The sequence below is a fragment of the Ovis canadensis genome, chromosome 5 (assembly GCF_042477335.2).
Source record: "Ovis canadensis isolate MfBH-ARS-UI-01 breed Bighorn chromosome 5, ARS-UI_OviCan_v2, whole genome shotgun sequence".
Taxonomy (NCBI): Eukaryota; Metazoa; Chordata; class Mammalia; order Artiodactyla; family Bovidae; genus Ovis; species Ovis canadensis.
The window spans coordinates 58351308-58370983 of NC_091249.1; the positions used below are offsets into that span (position 1 = coordinate 58351308).

Below are 19676 nucleotides of genomic sequence, written 5' to 3' on the forward strand. Positions count from 1 at the left end.
TGAAAGCCTTGAGGCTCAGATAAGAAAAATAGCTAACAGTCATTGCTCTTTCTGCTGCTGCTGCTGCTAAGTCACTTCAGTCGTGTCCGACTCTGTGCGACCCCAGAGACGGCAGCCCACCAGGCTCCCCCGTCCCTGGGATTCTCCAGGCAAGAATACTGGATGGGGTTGCCATCTCCTTCTCCAATGCATAAAAGTGAAAAGTGAACGTGAAGTCGCTCAGTCGTGTCCGACTCTTAGCGGCCCCATGGACTGCAGCCTACCAGGCTCCTCCGTCCATGGGATTTTCCAGGCAAGAGTACTGGAATGCCATTGCCTTCTTGTTCTTCCTAGAACTGTACAATTCCCAATTCCAAACCAAGGAAGCACTTTCTGAATCAGCCAAAATTCTCAATTAAAAAATACTTGTATGCTTGTGATATTATTCCTATGACTTTTCTGCATGTTATCTTTTTAAAATTTACTTTTTTTTAACCTTTTTTGAGTATACACTTCTGTGAGTTTTTATAGACAAACCTGTATGGCCAGAATATAGAACAGTCCCACAATCAAACTCCCCTGTGCACCCCTTTGTATAACACCTTCCCTGTTCCCCTCTCTCAACCACTGGGCTGTCCATCTCTATAGTTTTCCTTTGATGTTTTAGTTTTAAAAGACTCACATTTTATTAATTTTTTATGCTAATATACATCTTTGTTAATTTATTATAAAAAATACTCATTTTTTATTAATAGAAATGTTACTAGTTTAGACACACATACCATTTACTTGTCTGTAAATTTTAAGTCACTTCTTTAGTGACCTCTAGTGGAAAGAAAGAAATCTGGTAAAGTTGTTCCCAATTTATACCACTCATTAGTTTCTTGTATCTGCAGAGATATCACGGATGAAATTTTTGTTTCCCTTCAATCTAAATCAGTACTCTACTTCAACCCTCAAGTTTGATTACAAAGGGTCCTCTCTAACCTACCCTGTAATTTTCTCTTCCCTTCACAATACTGTCCAGTTAATAAACTTTTAAATGGACTGCCATGCAGAGAAGACAGTATTTAACTGAGACAATCATCTCCTAATTTGTCTGCCATGCCAACATTCCATTCAGTACAGCAAGCTGGTTCTCAGGCAGTATACAGAGAAAGAGAGAGGGCTACAACTCCCCACCCCCACCCTATTAACTACAATGAAAGGACCGCCAATGTCCGTAAGGCTGCAGGGAAGGGATGCTCCTGCGGACTGACATCATGCTCTTGCCACAACTGATCAGTCTTTCTGTGTGCACCAGGGACAACATGTTACTGTCCACAGAATAGGAAGAACCTACATCACCTCAGGAAATGGGTGAGAAAAAAGAAAAACACTAGCAGGCCATTTGGCTCTTCTGATTCCAACAAACTCATTTCACAGTGATTAAAAATTGAGCTTAGAAAAAAATCATGAACACTTACACGTTAGTGTGAAGCTGGAACTCATCGGTCTTGTAGCCAACTGCAAAGTTGCTCTGAGTCACTCGAGATTTTGCAGTCTCAAAATTCATCTGGTAGCCAGCCAGCCAGCCTTCATAACCCAGCACCAGAGCACCCCGGATGGAAGGACCGGCTATGTCAAAATCCACATCGCAGCCCAGGTTGATATGTTCCCGCTTGTACCCTGTCTTGATTTTAGCATTTTTTTTCCTGGAGGAAAAGAAATCATATTAAAATCAGAAGTTAACTCATTTCATGACAACCACTCCAGAAATACACATTTTAAAACACTAATCCCTATTTGAATAGGGGAGTAGGAAGGCAAAGTCAGGGCCCCAGATCTCCTTAAGCAGCTGTTGCAACCTCTCTTCAACCAAAATCCAAAATAATGCAGAAATGCCACCTTAATGAAGTGAGAACACAGGCTTGTAAAAGAAACACTAAGTGATTTTTACTAGCATCTCCCTATGCTTAATGTAGCGACCTACACAGGCATTCATTAGGTAGAGTGCCACCATGTAATTATGAAACAGATGCATCTTTGTTATTTTCCCTATCTGTTGGGGGGAAAAAAGTCTGTCATGAAGGTAGCTATCTACACAGCAGCTCCTTTTCAACAATTTCTTTTTTGGTCACATCCCACAGGATGTGGGATCTTAGTTCCCCAGCCAGGGATTGAACCTGGGACCCCAGCAGTGAGTGCACCAAGTCCTAACCATTGATTGGACCACCAGGGAAGTCCCTAAACAGCAGCTTTTACTATGTGGCTCACTTAGTAAATTAAGAAATAAACACTAGATCCTTTCTAAGCAAATTCAACAGGCGGCTTTTAATTCAGTATCCATGCTATTCCAATGAGCATAGATTTCAGAGAACCAGGTAGTGAGGTAGAACCTGAGTTCCTGCGGTCATAAGGGGCCAGGAAGTCTTTGTAGTCTGAACAAGACCCCAGATTTGCATGTATGACCAGACCAGTGCCTCCCTTCCCTATTTCACAAGACCCAGCATTTCTCAGGAAGTGCAGGTGAGTTGTGTCACCTTCAAATACATTATCTTCATGCCTTTTACCAAAAATCAGCATTAGAGACAAGATCATATCTATCCAATAAAATTGACTATTTCCAACTGATAGTTTCTGCCATTCAACTGCAAAATGAACTTCATCCACAGCAAGAACACTTCCAGTGGAGACCTCAGGAGAAAGCAGGTATGCTTCAAGGATCAAGAACCACATAGCCCTGTCCACCCCAACTTCATTCATACTGAGATTAAAGCTTCACCTCCAGCACCCAGCTGTGGGCCCTAAATACCATTCCCTCCTAAAAGGAACCCACACTCCTCAGAAAACTGCAGATTACAGGTTGAGGCAGGAAAGGTGCAGGATGAGCTTGAAGCATCTATCAAAGCTATCAAAGAATCAATGTTGGAGCAAAAGGAGAACTAACATGAAGAGGCTCCCAAGGGCTTCAAACATGGGACAGTATGAGCAATGGATTGAAGTATATCAAACATTTCAACCTACGAACTCAAGACACATACACATTGGTCATCTTTAGAGACTAGTGAATCAATTTGTTTTGAAAAGTCAATTAAAAAGGCACCAAACACGTATCCCACCTTTCCTATACTAACTATACTGCAAGATAACCAGAGTTGATGAGAAGTTTCTCTTTATTGAAATATTCCAGCTAAAAAAAATGAAGGAAAGATAAAGGTAGAAATATCACCAGTGTGTAACCCCTTGAGTAGATCATGAATGGCACTTACATACAAAGAGAAAACCAGACTCCTGTGTGCATCCTTATGGAAGCATATTTCAGCACCACACCTGCCCAATGGACTCTAAATGTGATGAAGCCTCTAGACTTAGCAATCCACAGGAAATGTGGGGGACGGGGACAAGTTAAACAACACCACAGAATATAAACAGCAAAATTCATGTGTAATTCTAGAAAACAAATGATCTCATTTTAAAAAATAAATCTTGGGGAAAAAAAAAAGATTCTTAAAAACTAAGATTTAGGGGCCATATGAACCAATCTTTATGTATGGACAATTTTTGATTCTATAAAATAGTTTCATGAAATCAGCTACATCTGAAGAGACTAGACTTAACAATATGAAGAAATTATGATTAATTTTCACAATGTAATATTGTGGTTATGCTTTCTTCAAAAGGAATCTTATTTAATGATACATATTAAAATATACACAGATAAAATTATGTGATATCTGTTACTCAAAATAATCTGAGGGTAAGAGGGATTGATTATGGATGTATAAATTAAACATGACTGGCCATGGGATGATAATTATCAAAAGCTCAGTGATGAGAACATGATGAAGGTATAATATACTTTTTGGCATTCATCTGCATGTTTGAAATTTTCAATAATAAAAAATGTAAAGATTAAACACTCCAAGTTTCAATGAGTCAAAATTTCAGAGATCACAGGTGAAAATAAAACGAACAGCCTTCCCTAGTGACAGTGAAACTTGCAACTTTTGTTCAAGTTGCTTCTGTGCATTTTTGCAAGCTTTGAAGAAAAGGAGTGACAACCAAACTCTCTCTCTCTCAATAAGAAAAACTTAAGGGACTTCCCTGATGGTCCACTAGTTAAGACTCCATGCTCCCAATGCAGGGGGAACATGTTCGATCCTTGGTCAAGGAACTAAGATCTTACAAGCTGCACGGGGTGGCCAAAAGGAAAAAAAGAAAACAAACCTATTTAGGTCTGCCTGCTCTTTAGGGGAAGAAACCTGGGTTATGACGATGTACCTAACTGGCACCAAGCAGGGTAGGATAACTAATGGAAAAAACAGCTGCTCAGAGGCTGATATTTAGAAAGAGGGAGAAACCAAGACATGGAAATAGCAGGCATCTTCTAAGCACAGGGAAAATGCTGCTGCTGACACAAAATACAACACCTGTGCCAGGGCCTCTGACCAGTGGTGTGGACCAGCCACAGTGGACAGTTACAAGGTGCCTCCACGTGTCACCTCCATGGGTTCTGGCCAGAGGCACCAGGTCCCCAGGGAATGCACACTGCTGAGGCGTTGACTCAGGTTTCCCTCCAGGCTTGGCTCTAGGGCAGCATTCCACACCTTTGGAGCTTTTCCCCTTTCAGATGTTATTGGGATTCTTTTGAAGCTATTTAAACAATGGTGCTAATTTGACAGGCACCTGAGAGGTATACTCTAAGCTGTGGTTAATGAGCTGGCTCTATATGCGGCAGGTATCCGTGTCCTGATGAGGTCGTCTGCAGCCTCATCTGGCTGTGGTGATGTTTAGCTCCTTAAAGGAAGCCAAGATGCTTTCCCAGGCTGTACCCTCAGACACGTGGAAAGACAGCTTTCATTTCCAATCTTCATCAAGTGCTCAAAACCTTCCTCAAATACCCAACAGCAATGAGTACATCTTGTGCCCACAGTCTTGGTTACTAAACACCATTCCTCAATAAAAGGAACCAAAGCTTCTTGGAGAAATGGCTGATAGCAGGACTAGAAAAGGACAAGGACACTTTCTGAAGAAGTGTTCACGACAGGGGCTTGTCAAAAGCACACAGGACATCAACTTGAAGGCATTCCCAATGGCCATACCTGGGACAGCATGAGTAACAAAATACAGTAAGGGATTATAACCTGTACAGTAAAATAAATGTCTAAGAATCTATACTGATACAAATAACTGATCAAATAAATAAAAGGTGGTGAAGGAAGAACTCTTCTTCTTGAGTAAAATCTCAATAAATGTAGAAGGGATGATGGGAACAGAAAATCACCATTTGCCAAACATAACTGTTACAGGCCAGAATCACTGATGGATCCAAATACTTGTTGAGTCAAAGTATAAAAAATAAAATATCTGCATGGTCTCAAAGCATCTCCCACACAAGATACTGGTTAATTATGAAGAGAAAAAAAATGTTTTACAGATAAATCTGCAAACACCACTTTAATCAAGTGACCCAAGTACCATCACCAGTAATGAGGCACATTAGCATATATCTCCTGATGTCATACAGCAAGATGGAGAGAACACAACATGAAGTCTGAGGTTGTCACAAATGCACAACCTGCATTTAACCATGAGAAAACATCAGACAAATCCAAATCAAAGGATTCTACAAAGTAATTGGCCAATTATCTTTCAAAGTGACAAAGTCATAAAAGATAAAGACTATGCCCCAGGAAAAATGATAGGATACTGAAAGAGGAACTCCCCAGATCATAGGTGCCCAACATGCTACTGGAGATCAGTGGAGAAATAACTCCAGAAGGAATGAAGGGATGGAGCCAAAGCAAAAACAGTACCCATTTGTGGATGTGACTGGTGATAGAAGCAAGGTCCGATGCTGTAAAGAGCAATATTGCATAGGAACCTGGAATGTCAGGTCCATGAATCAAGGCAAGCTGGAAGTGGTCAAACAGGAGATGGCAAGAGTGAACGTTGACATTCTAGGAATCAGCGAACTAAAATGGACTGGAATGGGTGAATTTAACTCAGATGACCATTATATCTACTACTGTGGGCAGGAATCCCTCAGAAGTAATGGAGTAGCCATCATGGTCAACAAAAGAGTCTGAAATGCAGTACTTGGATGCAATCTCAAAAACGACAGAATGATCTCTGTTCGTTTCAAGACAAACCATTCAATATCACAGTAATCCAAGTCTATGCCCCAACCAGTAACGCTGAAGTAGCTGAAGGTGAATGGTTCTATAAAGACCTACAAAACCTTTTAGAACTAACACTCAAAAAAGATGTCCTTTTCATTATAGGGGACTGGAATGCAAAAGTAGGAAGTCAAGAAACACCTGGAGAAACAGGCAAATTTGGCCTTGGAATATGGAATGAAGCAGGGCAAAGGCTGATAGAGTTTTGCCAAGGGAACGCACTGGTCATAGCAAACACCCTCTTCCAACAACACAAAAGAAGACTCTACACATGGACATCACCAGATGGTCAATACTGAAATCAGACTGATTATATTCTTTGCAGCCAAAGATGGAGAAGCTCTATACAGTCAGCAGAAACAAGACCAGGAGCTGACTGTGGCTCAGATCATGAGCTTCTTATTGCCAAATTCAGACTTAAATTGAAGAAAGGAGGGAAAACCACTAGACCATTCAGGTATGGCCTAAATCAAATCCCTTATGATTATACAGTGGAAGTGAGAAATAGATTTAAGGGACTAGACCAGATAGACAGAGTGCCTGATGAACTATGGAATGAGGTTCGTGACATTGTACAGGAGACAGGGATCAAGACCATCCCCATGGAAAAGAAATGCAAAAAAGCAAAATGGCTGTCTGAGGAGGCCTTACAAATAGCTGTGAAAAGAAGAGAAGCCAAAAGCAAAGGAGAAAAGGAAAGATATAAGCATCTGAATGCAGAGCTCCAAAGAATAGCAAGGAGAGATGAGAAAGCCTTCCTCAGTGATCAATGCAAAGAAATAGAGGAAAACAACAGAATGGGAAAGACTAGAGATCTCTTCAAGAAAATTAGAGATACCAAGGGAACATTTCATGCAAAGATAGGCTCGATAAAGGACAGAAGTGGTATGGACCTAACAGAAGCAGAAGATATTAAGAAGAGGTGGCAAGAATACACACAAGAACTGTACAAAAAAGGTCTACACGACCAAGATAATCACGATGGTATGATCACTCACCTAGAGCCAGACATCCTGGAATGTGAAGTCAAGTGGACCTTAGAAAGCATCACTACAAACAAAGCTAGTAGAGGTGATGGAATTCCAGTTGAGCTATTTCAAATCCTGAAAGATGATGCTGTGAAAGTGCTGCACTCAATATGCCACAAAATTTGGAAAACTCAGCAGTACACAGGACTGGAAAAGGTCAGTTTTCATTCCAATCCCAAAGAAAGGCAATGCCAAAGAATGCTCAAACTACCGAACAATTGCACTCATCTCACACGCTAGTAAAGTAATGCTCAAAATTCTCCAAGCCAGGCTTCAGCAATATGTGAAGCGCGAACTTCCAGATGTTCAAGCTGGTTTTAGAAAAGGCAAAGGAACCAGAGATCAAATTGCCAACATCCGCTGGATCATGGAAAAAGCAAGAGAGTTCCAGAAAAACATCTATTTCTGCTTTATTGACTATTCCAAAGCCTTTGACTCTGTGGATCACAATAAACTGTGGAAAATTCTGAAAGAGATAGGAATACAAGACCACCTGACCTGCCTCTTGAGAAGTCTGTATGCAGGTCAGGAAGCAACAGTTAGAACTGGACATGGAACAACAGACTGGTTCCAAATAGGAAAAGGAGTACGTCAAGACTGTATATTGTCACCCTACTTATTTAACTTATATGCAGAGTATATCATGACAAACGCTGGGCTGGAAGAAACACAAGCTGGAATCAAGATTGCTGGGAGAAATATCAATAACCTCAGATATGCAGATGATACCACCCTTATGGCAGAAAGTGAAGAGGAGCTAAAAAGCCTCTTGATGAAAGTGAAAGAGGAGAGTGAAAAAGTTGGCTTAAAGCTCAACATTCAGAAAACTAAGATCATGGCATCTGGTCCCATCACTTCATGGGAAATAGATGGGGAAACAGTGGAAACAGTGTCAGACTTTATTTTGGGGGGCTCCAAAATCACTGAAGATGGTGACTGCAGCCATGAAATTAAAAGACGCTTACTCCTTCGAAGGAAAGTTATGACCAACCTAGACAGCATATTCAAAAGCAGAGACATTACTTTGCCGACTAAGGTCCGTCTAGTCAAGGCTATGGTTTTTCCTGTGGTCAGGTATGGATGTGAGAGTTGGACTGTAAAGAAGGATGAGCGCCAAAGAATCGATGCTTCTGAACTGTGGTGTTGGAGAGTCCACTGGACTGCAAGGAGATCCAACCAGTCCATTCTAAAGGCGATCAACCTGGGGATTTCTTTGGAAGGAATGATGCTAAAGCTGAAACTCTAGTACTTTGGCCACCTCATGCGAAGAGTTGACTCACTGGAAAATACTCTGATGCTGGGAGGGATTGGGGGCAGGAGGAGAAGGGGACGACCGAGGATGAGATGGCTGGATGGCATCACTGACTCGATGGAGGCGACTCTGAGTGAACTCTGGGAGTTGGTGATGGACAGGGAGGCCTGGCGTGCAATTCATGGGGTCGCAAAGAGTTGGACATGACTGAGCGACTGAACTGATGCCCCAGGTTAGAAGAGACAAAGGACACTTTGCAATTAAAAGCAATGTAGAATCCTGAACCAGATCATGAATGAGAAATAAGACATCAGAAGGACAAAAGATTAGCTAACAAATCTCCTGGTCTGATAATTATATGAGATATTAACATTAGGAGAAGGCAAGTAAAGAATATAAGAGGATTCTGTACACTATTTGTGCCGCATTTTTATATATGTTAAGTATAAAAATAGTTAAATTTCCAAATAAAAAAACTTTTTGGTTATGTATATATTACTGCAAGTCCTAGAGTCGTCTCTGCAAACTCCCCAAAGGCAGTGAGCAAACCCTTTACAAATTCCAAAGTGTGCCACCTCAGGGCAGCAAGCAAAGTCCTAAACAGCAAATTCAAGCATGTGGGCACATCCTCCAGCCCTTGTGCTATCAGTGTCTCTCTGGATAACTTCTCCCATCACGGTGCCTGGGGGGAAGCAGACAAGCAGGAAGGCCATGCTCCTACAGGAGAAACTACAGCAGAGATGAGAACAAGGTAAATTCAGCTCCTGGCCAATAATCTTCAGACCATCCATAATCAAGTTATAAAAAGCCTATAATCTAGAGGCAGGATCCCAATGTGCCCAGTCCTTGTGGTCACCCTGCACAGGGTCTGAACTCGGGAGCGTCTCCCTCTAATAAATATTCATTGGAAGAAGAAAAAGGAAGGAGAGAGAGAAGAAAATAACATCAAATGGCAAAAAATGGAATTCAGAATGCCACTGAACCACGCACCTAAAAGATAGTTGAGGAAGTAAATTTTATGTGCATTTTACCATAATTTTAAAACTAAATAAGAAATGAAATTCAATACATGCCCTTGAGGCTTATCATCAGTCTGCAAAACAACCTTCTCAGACCTAAAGGACCCAACTGCTGAGTAGAAAAAAACAAGAGTGTGTTCTGGAAGAGAACAACTCCCTCAGTCACTGTGAAAAGCTCCAGAAGCTGAGGCAGACCAACACATCCTCTTGCCTCCCGTGCTGTGCTGTGCTTAGTCACTAAATCATGTCCGACTCTTTGCAATCTCATGGACTGCAGCCCACCAGGCTTCTCTGTCCATGATATTCTCCAGACAAGAATACTGGAATAGGCTGCCATTTTCCTCCTGCAGAGGATCTTCCTGACCCAGGGATCAAACCTGCATCTTCTGTGTCTCGTGCACTGCAGCACTGATGGCTCATTACCTTCCCTGATGGAAGACCGAGGTCCTCAATAACCAGCAAGCCTAATCTGCCTGTGGCTGGAGGGCCTGAAGCAGAAATGTGCAGCCTCAGGAGCCACCTTGCAATTAAAGCCCACACACTCTCAGTGTCCCTAAGTAGGAAGCTGGGGAAAGGGCTCTCCAGCCTGAAAAAAATAAGGCTAGCAACAGCAACCCATTAGCCCCTGCTTCCAAACACTGCCCTACAGCCTTGGCCACTTAACATTACCAGCAGCCTCACTCACAAGGAATGGAGCATCACTGGACCAGAAATCCTGCAGCCTCCTCAGCTGAGGCCAGTAAAACAATAACAAACAGCACAGAATGAACCTCACCATAAAACACTGCTAAGTGTCCTTAAGGAGAAAACAGATGAAATTCTTACCCAGTGTTTGGTGAGAAGGATGAATCGAAGGTCAGCTTCAGGCCACGTGCAAGCTGAACAGAAAAGAAATTCACCAACAGGGTTAGTCACAAGACAGGCCAGCAGACGTCACTTGGTAAAACTGCCTCTTTCCACAGATGACCATTACCTGATCTTCCACAGTAATCTCTGTGCCTAGTGTGTTGTCAGTGTTCCATTTCTCTGTAAACGTCAGGCCATATTCAGTCCATCTGTACTTGGTTTCCAGGCTGCCCGTCACTTTGGTGGTCTCGGTGTTGGCTGAACCTGAGCTCGTAAATTCCTTTAAAGAAGACAGTCACAGCCTGCATGCCAGCACTTCATTCTGCATCACTCCACCCCTAAATGGACTGCACTTTCCTTTATGCAAAAGGTGAGACCCTGAACGTGTGGGTGCAAAAGCTCCATCTATAATTCAGTTAGATATTTAAAGTGTCAAAAAGGCTTCCCCGGTGGCTCAGTGGTAAAGAATCCGCCTGCCAATATAGGAGATGCGAATTCTATCCCTGGGTTGGAAAGATTCCCTGGAGAAGGAAATGGCAACCTATTCTGGTATTCTTGCCTAGGAAATTCCAAGGACAGAGGAGCTTGGTGGGCTACAGTCCATGGGGTCGCAAAGAGTTGGACACGACTTTGCAACTAAACAACTATTTAAAGATGGAATCCGCTAACTAAAGGAATCTTACGGAGAATTCTATATCAAGAGACAGCTTCCTTCCTCCCCTGCAACTCTTCAGTCTGGACAGGAAGGCATCATGTCCTCTTTCCATCCTGTCTCCAGGCTCACACAGAGAAAAGGCTTTGAGCTAAAGCAGACATTGCAGTAATTCTACCCAAAACTTCTTCCTTCCAACAATTACTACATGCACAATCTAAAAGATACTACTAATTTTTTTATTAAATAATCATGTGGTATGGAACACAGGTCAATATTTGAAATAAGATACATAAGGAAAAATAAATCGGAGGCCTGCCTCATATTCCTATGAGTATTAATAGATGCTGAATTGGGGACCTAGTGGCTTGGTTCCCCTGGACCACCCATTCCACAGAAGAGGCAATAAATGTGACAACCACAAGTTGCCACAATCAGAAAAGTCCCTTTGCTTGCCACTCAGATGGAAGTTATTTATTATTTACTGATCTACAATAAATATCCATACTCCGTGTGGGCCAGACAACTTACCAATCCATTCTCGGATTTTGTTTTCAGATCAAGTTTTATTAAGCCAAATCCTAAAGAAAGAACATGGTCACTGTTAATAGGTTAAATAACTCAAAAGCAGCATCTCTGCCTCCCTTAGGAAATCTTAAAAATGCCATGAGTGCAGAGGGCACCAGTCTCCACTGCTGCCTGCCTCTGTGGGTGGAGCTTGGTTGCCATGGAGACTGGTTGCCACGGAACAGTGGCAGAGGGAACAGGCACAGCCCCACCTGCAGCCCCAGCGGAGTCTGAGAAAAAGGTGTGTGACAGCATGAGCACCAGCCTAAGGAAAAGCTAAATTTAGAAGCCGCAGTCCACCGCAGCGGCACCCAGACCTGCTCCCGCCTGGGAGAGGAAACAAGAAGGTCCACTAGTCTGAGCAATTCGCTCGCCGACCTGAACTGGGTACGCAACCAAAACTGCCTGACTAGCCATAGAAGGCTTATCTCTTTTCCCTGACATGAAGGTTCTAAGAGCTGACTGACCCAGCTCTCTCCAACTGTGACGGGCAGAATACCAAACAAGCGGACCCAGTCTCTGAGCTGAAGGGCCACTCCATGCAACACTCACCATAGCCCTTGGTGAAGACATCCCTGGCAGATTTGCCAAGATCTGCATACGTGGGAGGCACAGCCATCTTCTGCTATAATAAAAGAATCACCATAATAAACACTCTGGAAATTACAGATATTCATTTTCCACCAATAAAAATCATCAGCACTGACTTCCAGGTACCTTTTTCCCCCACGTGTGGACAAAGATACCTGTGCAGTCTCCTGCTGCTTCTGCGGCCAGAGGTGGAAACACCCAGTAGGTTTTTATTGACAGCAGACCAGTCTGACTTTAGAGACCTCTTCTCTTAGGTATCCCCAGGATTAAGCACAGGCCCAGAATATGGCAGGAGTCAGTCAGTATTTGCTAAATGAATTGATTGTCAAAGACACACTCCCATGAGCCAGCTACTTTACTGAACTGCAGGACTCTTGCCAATAAAACATTATCTTCTTACAAAATATTGACTGCTAGGACATTAAATACACTGAATAGAAATCAGGGCTTTTCAGAGTATCATATTTTCCAAACAATTCTAATTTCATTCATTCAACAAACATTTATGGAGTACCTACTATGTGTCAGAATGGACTCAACATTTCACAAAACATTTGTATTTTATGGGAACCCACTTTTAGAGTATCATATTCCTCACAGAGGAAAGAGTAAAACCTACCTACCTAACTAGGCAACTTTTTCCCATGGAAGGAAATGCAAACACATCCCTCCCAAATTTAATTCAAACAAACATCTACTGAGTACCACTGTGACTTTATTTTTAAAACCGACTCTCAAAGTACTACTTGGGATTGATGCATATCACTATGTCAGTCAACAAGCATTTATTAAACACCTCAGTGTTCAAAGAAGGCAAGAACTCCCAATAGTCCTCACCCTAAGGACCACGCTGTGTTGCTGGGAGCCTCCGCATTGACACATTATGTACCCAGAATTAAGACTCTAATCTGGACGGCACACACCCCGTGCTCCACCCAGGATGAGAGGGGAACGTGAGAAAGCATTATCTTCTGCATCTTCTCCATCTCCAAAACTGTTAGCCTCAATTGGCCAAAACTCCAAGTAACCCAAAGATGTATCTATTTTAAATATAGGACACCTAAATTACCCAACGGGAACTGCATACACCCCGTGTAAAGTCACATACACATGTACCCACGTAAACAAACATCCACAGGGCATGTTCCTGGTTAAGTGGGAAACCAGTGAAAAGTGGTCCAAGTGATCCCGGGGAAGCAGCGTCACAAGTGTAAGTTCAGCCTGACCAAAGCCTTAACTTCAAAGACACTGCAGGGAGCACACAGAACCCACGAGCATAATGTTTAAAAACAAACCAACCTGCAAGCCTCCACAGTTTAAATTATAAAACTGCGGTCCAAGTCCTAGTTTACTTTTTTTCAGAGGTTTTGCTAGCTCTGTCCCAGCTCCCTTTTGTATCAGAGCAGAGAGGAGCAGCCCAGTAAGCTGTTTACGTGATCCTATTTTTATTGCTGTTGTTATTTCTCGCACATGATTAGGCTGGAACCAAAGACAACTCAGCCCACATTAGGATCAGGGCACAAAGAACACGGGGGAAGACCCATTTTAGGCTGCTTCGACTGGTTTTTTCCCAAGTCTGTGGACCTCCCTCTCCCAACCTGTTCCCCCTTCACCCCAAACGAACCCCGTAGGCACACCCACCCCAGGGACAGACCAGGAAACCAACCACCAGGCCCTCCCTGCTTTAGCCCACAGATGGGCCTCGGCCCCTCCCAGGAGAAGCAAGGCAACAACCGGGGATTGACGGCTAAGGTAACAGAGCCCCAAGGAAACATGCAGAATGTCTCAGCAAAGGGCCCCGAACATTCTGCACACACACCAGCACTAACAGTTATCAGTGGACAGAGGACCCCTCTTCAGTGCCGTCCCCTTCCCACCTGGGCACAAACTCAGCCCCAGCCGGGTGACAGGGAGAGCGGTCCAGTCCCAACATCTCCAGGTCAGCTAAGACCCCCTGTACCTCAGGGGTCAAGGCCTTCCCAAGTACCCTCCCCTGGCTCCAGGACCCACCTCACCAGGCACATGCGGCTTTCACATCTGGACCAGTCCATCCCTCAGGAAAGAGGCAGAACACTCATCATTTAATGCTCCCCAAATGCCCTTGCTTATCCCTAATCCCCAAAACTGAAAAGCAAAGCCACCTGTCAAAACACACTCCACCCACAGCAAAAATCACCCTAAAGTGGCCACTAAGGAGATTACCATCCAGGACAAGAGAGGTAGGATGGCGGAGCGAGCGCACATAAGACCAGGCCCTCCTTGCATCCCCAGCACAGCAGCTGGCAGGGAGGGCGCACAGGAGCCAGGGGCTGAGTGGAGCCAAACCCGCTCCTCAGCCTGAGGCAACACCCGCCAAGGAGAGCATGACCCTGCCGCCCTCTTCGCCAAAGGCTCCCTACAACTGCGTGGCTGTAGCTCCCCCTTCTGCTCTTCCTGTGGTCTTCCTCTTTGCCTGCCTCTTGTCTCTGGCTGCACTTATCTGACAGGACCGAAGCAGTTCCGCCTGTTTGAGCTCAGCCTTCTTACAACGGCAAACAGCACCCAACACAGTTCTCAGCACCTGCTTCAAAAACAATCTCACTGTAGAAATAATGATTGCCACCCATGCTCTCTCAGGCCAGGACTGGAGGGGGAGAGAACTCAGCACCCTGCTTTCTCACTTAACAGCCTGCCTGCACTGACTCACAGGCTGAACCCTGGTCCTGGCCCCTCCCACCACCTGGATCAGCTCCAGACCACTCCCCATCATCTCTGCAGCATCCGTCCAAGCATCTTCAGAAAAGGGAGCCATCAAGTGCTGCTGGTGAGGTGTAAACTGGCGCAGCCACTGCGGAAAACAGTATGGAGATCCTTAGAAATGTCACATGATCCAGCAATTCTACTTCCAGTGTTCATCCAAAGGACACAAAAACACGAATCCGTTAAGACATGTGCACGCTGTACTGCTTACAACAGCCGAGAAATGGAACAGCCTACAAGCCCATCAACAACTGAATGGACACTGAAGATGTGGCACGCGTGTGTATGTGTGTCTGTGTGCATCCACACACGTGACATAATACTGCTCAGCCACTGGAAAAAAAAAGATGAAATCTGGCCATTTATGACAACATGGATGGACCTTGAGGGTATCATGCTAAATTAAATGAGTCAGACGGAGAAGACTTTTATGTAACCTCCATCTTGGAGGGACATATCCTCTTTGAGTCCCCTGTGATTTCACTCATATGTGGAATGCAAAAAGAAGAGACAAAATAAATGAACCCAAACAAACACAGAGAACAGAGTAGTGGTTACCAGAAGGGAAAAGGGTGGTGGGCGGGGGCGGGGGCTGAGGGTGAAGGATCAACTATATGGTGACAGACAGAAACTCAATTTTTGGTGGTGAGCTCACTGCAGTGGATACAGAAGTAGAAACATAAGGATGTACACATGAAGCACAGACTATCAGAAGCTCAGCTTCCCGAGACTGAGCATAAAACAGGATACTCTGACATGGGCAGGCAGCCAGCCCTGGACAGACGGAAACCAGAGGGGAAGGCAAGGCCCCGGGTCTCTACCTGGGTGATGGCTTCAAGGCAAAGCCTGGGAGCATGGTTCCCAAAGATAAGTGGGAAGCAAGAAATGGCCATGTCAGGCTGAGCAGACCTGCCTGTAGTCACTGATGACTTTGGGAAAGACAAATAAGTCACATCAGAAGACAGGAATCACTGGTTCCCCTCCACTGCCTGCCAGCCTACCTACCCAACACTCCTTGGCTGACCTTGAACAGATTACACAAGCTCCACTCCAGCTGAGGAATGAAAAGCCAGCCCATACTGGAAGCTCAGAAGGGAGAGATAGTGTATCACCCAGCAGGATCTGCGTAACAGTTATGTAACCTCCATCACGGGAGGACACATCCTCCTGGACTCATGAGCTACATGACGGTGGCAGCTTCTCTGCTCCCAGCTCCCCACTACCCCTAAAAAATGCACACCTGCCCCCAGATCACACCACTGGACTCAGAGCATCCCAGAGCCTGGCATGCGCACATTTATCCAAAATATGGACAAGGCTATGTGTGCAAACATGCCAAGGCCCAGTAAATAGCAGGTATTCAGTATAAATGTCTGTTTAATGAGTAAATGTGCAGCAGGCATCAAAGTATTTTTATAGTAGAAAAAAAGGAAACAGTATCTGATAATAGGGACAAGTAAACATGTAACCAGGAGGCAGGAGCTCCGCCCACTGGGAAGCTGCAGCCCCAGCACAGGTGGGCAGGCGTGCTCAGAGGGACTCTGCAGGGGGCGACAAGGGCTCCACCCCTCTGCTGGGCTTTTCTGGTGGGTGGGGGTGGCTGCCAGGGGTGGACCTCAGTCATGTCTAACTCTTTGCAACCCCATGGACTGTAGCCCGCCAGGCTCCTCTATCCATGGGATTCTCCAGGTAAAAATACTGGAGTGGGGGCTTCCCAGGTGTCTCAGTGGTAAAAAATCCACCTGCCAATGTAGGAGGCACAGGAGACATGGGTTCAATTCCTGATCTGGGAAAATCCCACAGGCTGCAGGGCTACTACGCTTGTGTGCCACAACTACTGAACGTGTGCTCTTGAGCTCGGAGCCACAGCTACTGAATCCACGTGCCATGACTACTGAAGCGCGTGGCCTGGAGTGTGTGCTCTACAAGAAGCCGCTGCATGGAAAAGCCTGTGCACCCCAACTACAGGACAGCCCCCGCTCACTGCAACCAGAGAAAAGCCCACGCAGAGACGAAGAGCCAGCGCAGCCAGAAAATAAATAAACAGAATTATTTTTTAAAAAAATTCTGGAGTGGGTTGCCATGCCCTGCTTCAGGGCGTCGTCCCGACCCAGCGATCGAACCAGTGTTTCCTGCCTCACAGGTGGATTCTTCACTGCTGAGCCACCCAGCAAGCCCACCACGGATGTTGGGGAGACCCACAACTAACGTGCCCCACCCTCACAATGGCCTAAGGAATGCTGAACTCAAGCTGAGGAGACCAACCAAGCGCCTTCAGAAGACAGCACTGCCACTTCTAACCTCAGAACCAAGCACGGACTTTGTTCAAAGGGCTTCAAGGAGCCACATTACAGAGACCGACACATCTGTGTTTGGGAAGGTCACTCAACCAACAGATTTGCACAAGTACAAATGACAGTACCTACTGCTGGTGAAAATGATCACTCCCGTTCTCGCCAAGCAGGAGACTACAGTACAGTACAGCGCCCGAGGAGCCCATTGCTGGCAGCGCCCAAGGGGACATGCAGTAATCCTAGTGGCCATGCCACTGCTAAGAACACACTTGCAGGGGCACCCAGTGCTCACGAGGGTGCTCACTGCAGGGTTGTTTTTAACACGGTACCCAGAAGCAACCTAAATGTCCACCACCAGAGAAACAAATGAATAAAAATTATGGTGCTTGCAAACTAAGGCACACCGTGTGGTAACCAAAAAGGATGAGGGAGATTTTCACACGGTGGCACAGACAGCCACTAACACGTCAATGAAAAAAGCAAGTCACAGAATACGTATAACTCCATGTGGCTGAAGGAAAACTTACTGTGGCTACCTCAGAGCTGCTTCTAGAACGGAAAAGGGGATTAGGAAAGGAGCGAGATTAAAATAGCATTTTCGTTTTTGATTCTATTTAATCACTTAAGTTGTCTGGGCACTTGGTAATTTTTTTCTAAGCTAAGAACAGAAAATTTAAAAACCTAACAAATGTGTCTGAAATTAAGTCACACTGCAAAAGGCTGCTGCAGCAGAAGTACCAGAAGGAAAAGCTCTCTCAGTGTCGATACTGGTTCCAGGAAGAGAGTTAAATCACAGAGGTGGCAGGGTTAATAGGTAAGGCCTGCGGGGGGCACATTCGACCCTCAGGTGACCAGCTGTAGCTTTGGCCACCCTGCCCAGAAGGCAGGAGGAGGGCAGAGCTCCCTAACTTCAGTGTGCGCGACTCGCCTGAGGCACTGACTCAGAAGCCTCCTTCCCTGCTTATCACACAGGCAGGGCATCCCTCAGATGCCACAGAGAAGAGTGGGCTGGCTCCCTGCATCAAGCACCCACCAGAATCCCCCACTTTGAAGTATGCTCTTTTCTCCGCAGAAGCTCCCTTGGAAGGATGCAGGCAGCAGGGCCTTGATGCCCTCAGAGAGCCAACGACCACTGCAACCGCTGATACAGAGAGCGGAGTGGCCACGGGTCCAAAGGGCTCAGGCAGGAACAGCTCAGCTGAGAGCAAGTCTTCTGAACACAGGTAACACCCAGTGAATCAAGAGACAATATTTTCAATGACAAGGGTATAAGAAGACCAGGACCTAAACATCAAGAGCCACCTGCCATGGAATTTCTCCACTCATCTGAGTACCCAGGTAGCAGGGCGCAGTGACTACTGGAAGGGGCTACGAGACTGGCAAAGGCTCTAGCTGTGTGACTTTGGACAAGCCACTCGTACGCCTAGGGTCTCATTTTGCTCATCTATAAAATGGGGCTAACAACAGAGTCTTTCTACTGCTGTTGTTGCAAGGATTAAGTAAGGTAAACAGAACACGGAGAATTGTCTGACACACAGTGAGTACCCGATAAATGGTAGTGCTGCCACAACCCCCTACTCTAGACACTCTTTGTTTGCCCCTCCAGATGCACTTTCCTCCTGCGTCCTAATCTGTGCCCAAAGAACTGATCCTGTGGGCTGTGGGGTAGGCTCAGCCAACAGGGAGTACCAGCAAAAGATGGGAGAGTAAAGCTGGGGTATTCATCCCCCCAACTTCATCCCTCCCCGTTGGGCCTCAGGTGGGCAGTGACTTCCCTCTACTCAAGGCCACAGCTCCTGCCAAAGGGCCCCCTCCTGGTTCTAAAGGACCCAGAGGCCCACACTCCCTCTCAGGTCCCCCACACTCTGCCCACACCTTTGCAAATGATCCCTTCATCATGCTTTCTTTAATTACCCCGTGGGAGTGTACCTCTGATTCCCACAGGTCCCTAATCCACACACAATCAATCACCATCAGCATCACCATCTTTGGTTCCCCTTAGGAAGGAAGACTTGTGCAAAAGCCTTTGGCTCTGCTCTTTCTTTTCCTTTTTTTAATATTTATTTATTTGGCTACCCTGGGTCTTAGTTGTGACACTCATGATCTTCGATCTTCCTTGTGGCATGGGGGATCTTTAGTTGCAGCATGTGGGATTTAGTTTCCTGACCAGTGATCTAGCCCCTGCATTGGGAGCACAGAGTCTTAGCCAGTAGACCACCAGGGAAGTATCAGCTCTGCTATCTCTAACGCCATTCTGGACAATCTATGGAGGGCAGAACGGGGCCAGCCTATAAGAGGAGCATCCGACCAGCCAGGGATTAGAGCAAAAGCAACTCCTCCAAACTCTGGGGCCCAGGAAAAGAAACTTCTCCAGGAGGAGGCCAGAGCTGCTCTGAAAGCCAACACGTGAGGCCAACACCATCAGGAGCCTCGCTACACCCACACTTTCTCACCAGAAGAGGCAGCCCAGGAGAATGGCTTTGACTGGATCTCCGGGATGCTGGCAAAGCAATGCCCGGGCTCGGGGAGGTCTGTGCTCTCAATGCGG

The 19676-nt window shown here is 45.4% G+C and overlaps 1 protein-coding gene across 7 annotated transcripts in view; it reads right to left on the reverse strand.

Moving 5' to 3' along the window:
- Positions 1 to 19676, reverse strand: part of VDAC1 (voltage dependent anion channel 1) — a 34708-nt gene that overhangs the window by 5142 nt on the left and 9890 nt on the right. For 4 of the 7 annotated variants that reach the window (XM_069592050.1, XM_069592046.1, XM_069592049.1 and 1 more), the window contains exons 2-6: positions 12057 to 12126; positions 11469 to 11518; positions 10413 to 10565; positions 10265 to 10317; positions 1446 to 1673 (exon numbers count right to left, since the gene is read on the reverse strand). In XM_069592050.1, the coding sequence (XP_069448151.1) occupies positions 1446 to 1673; positions 10265 to 10317; positions 10413 to 10565; positions 11469 to 11518; positions 12057 to 12123 (551 nt within the window). In that variant the 5' untranslated portion in view covers positions 12124 to 12126. Of the gene's footprint in view, positions 1 to 1445; positions 1674 to 10264; positions 10318 to 10412; positions 10566 to 11468; positions 11519 to 12056; positions 12130 to 19676 lie in introns of all 7 variants that reach the window. The other 3 variants (XM_069592048.1, XM_069592045.1, XM_069592052.1) reach the window with 1 other exon arrangement.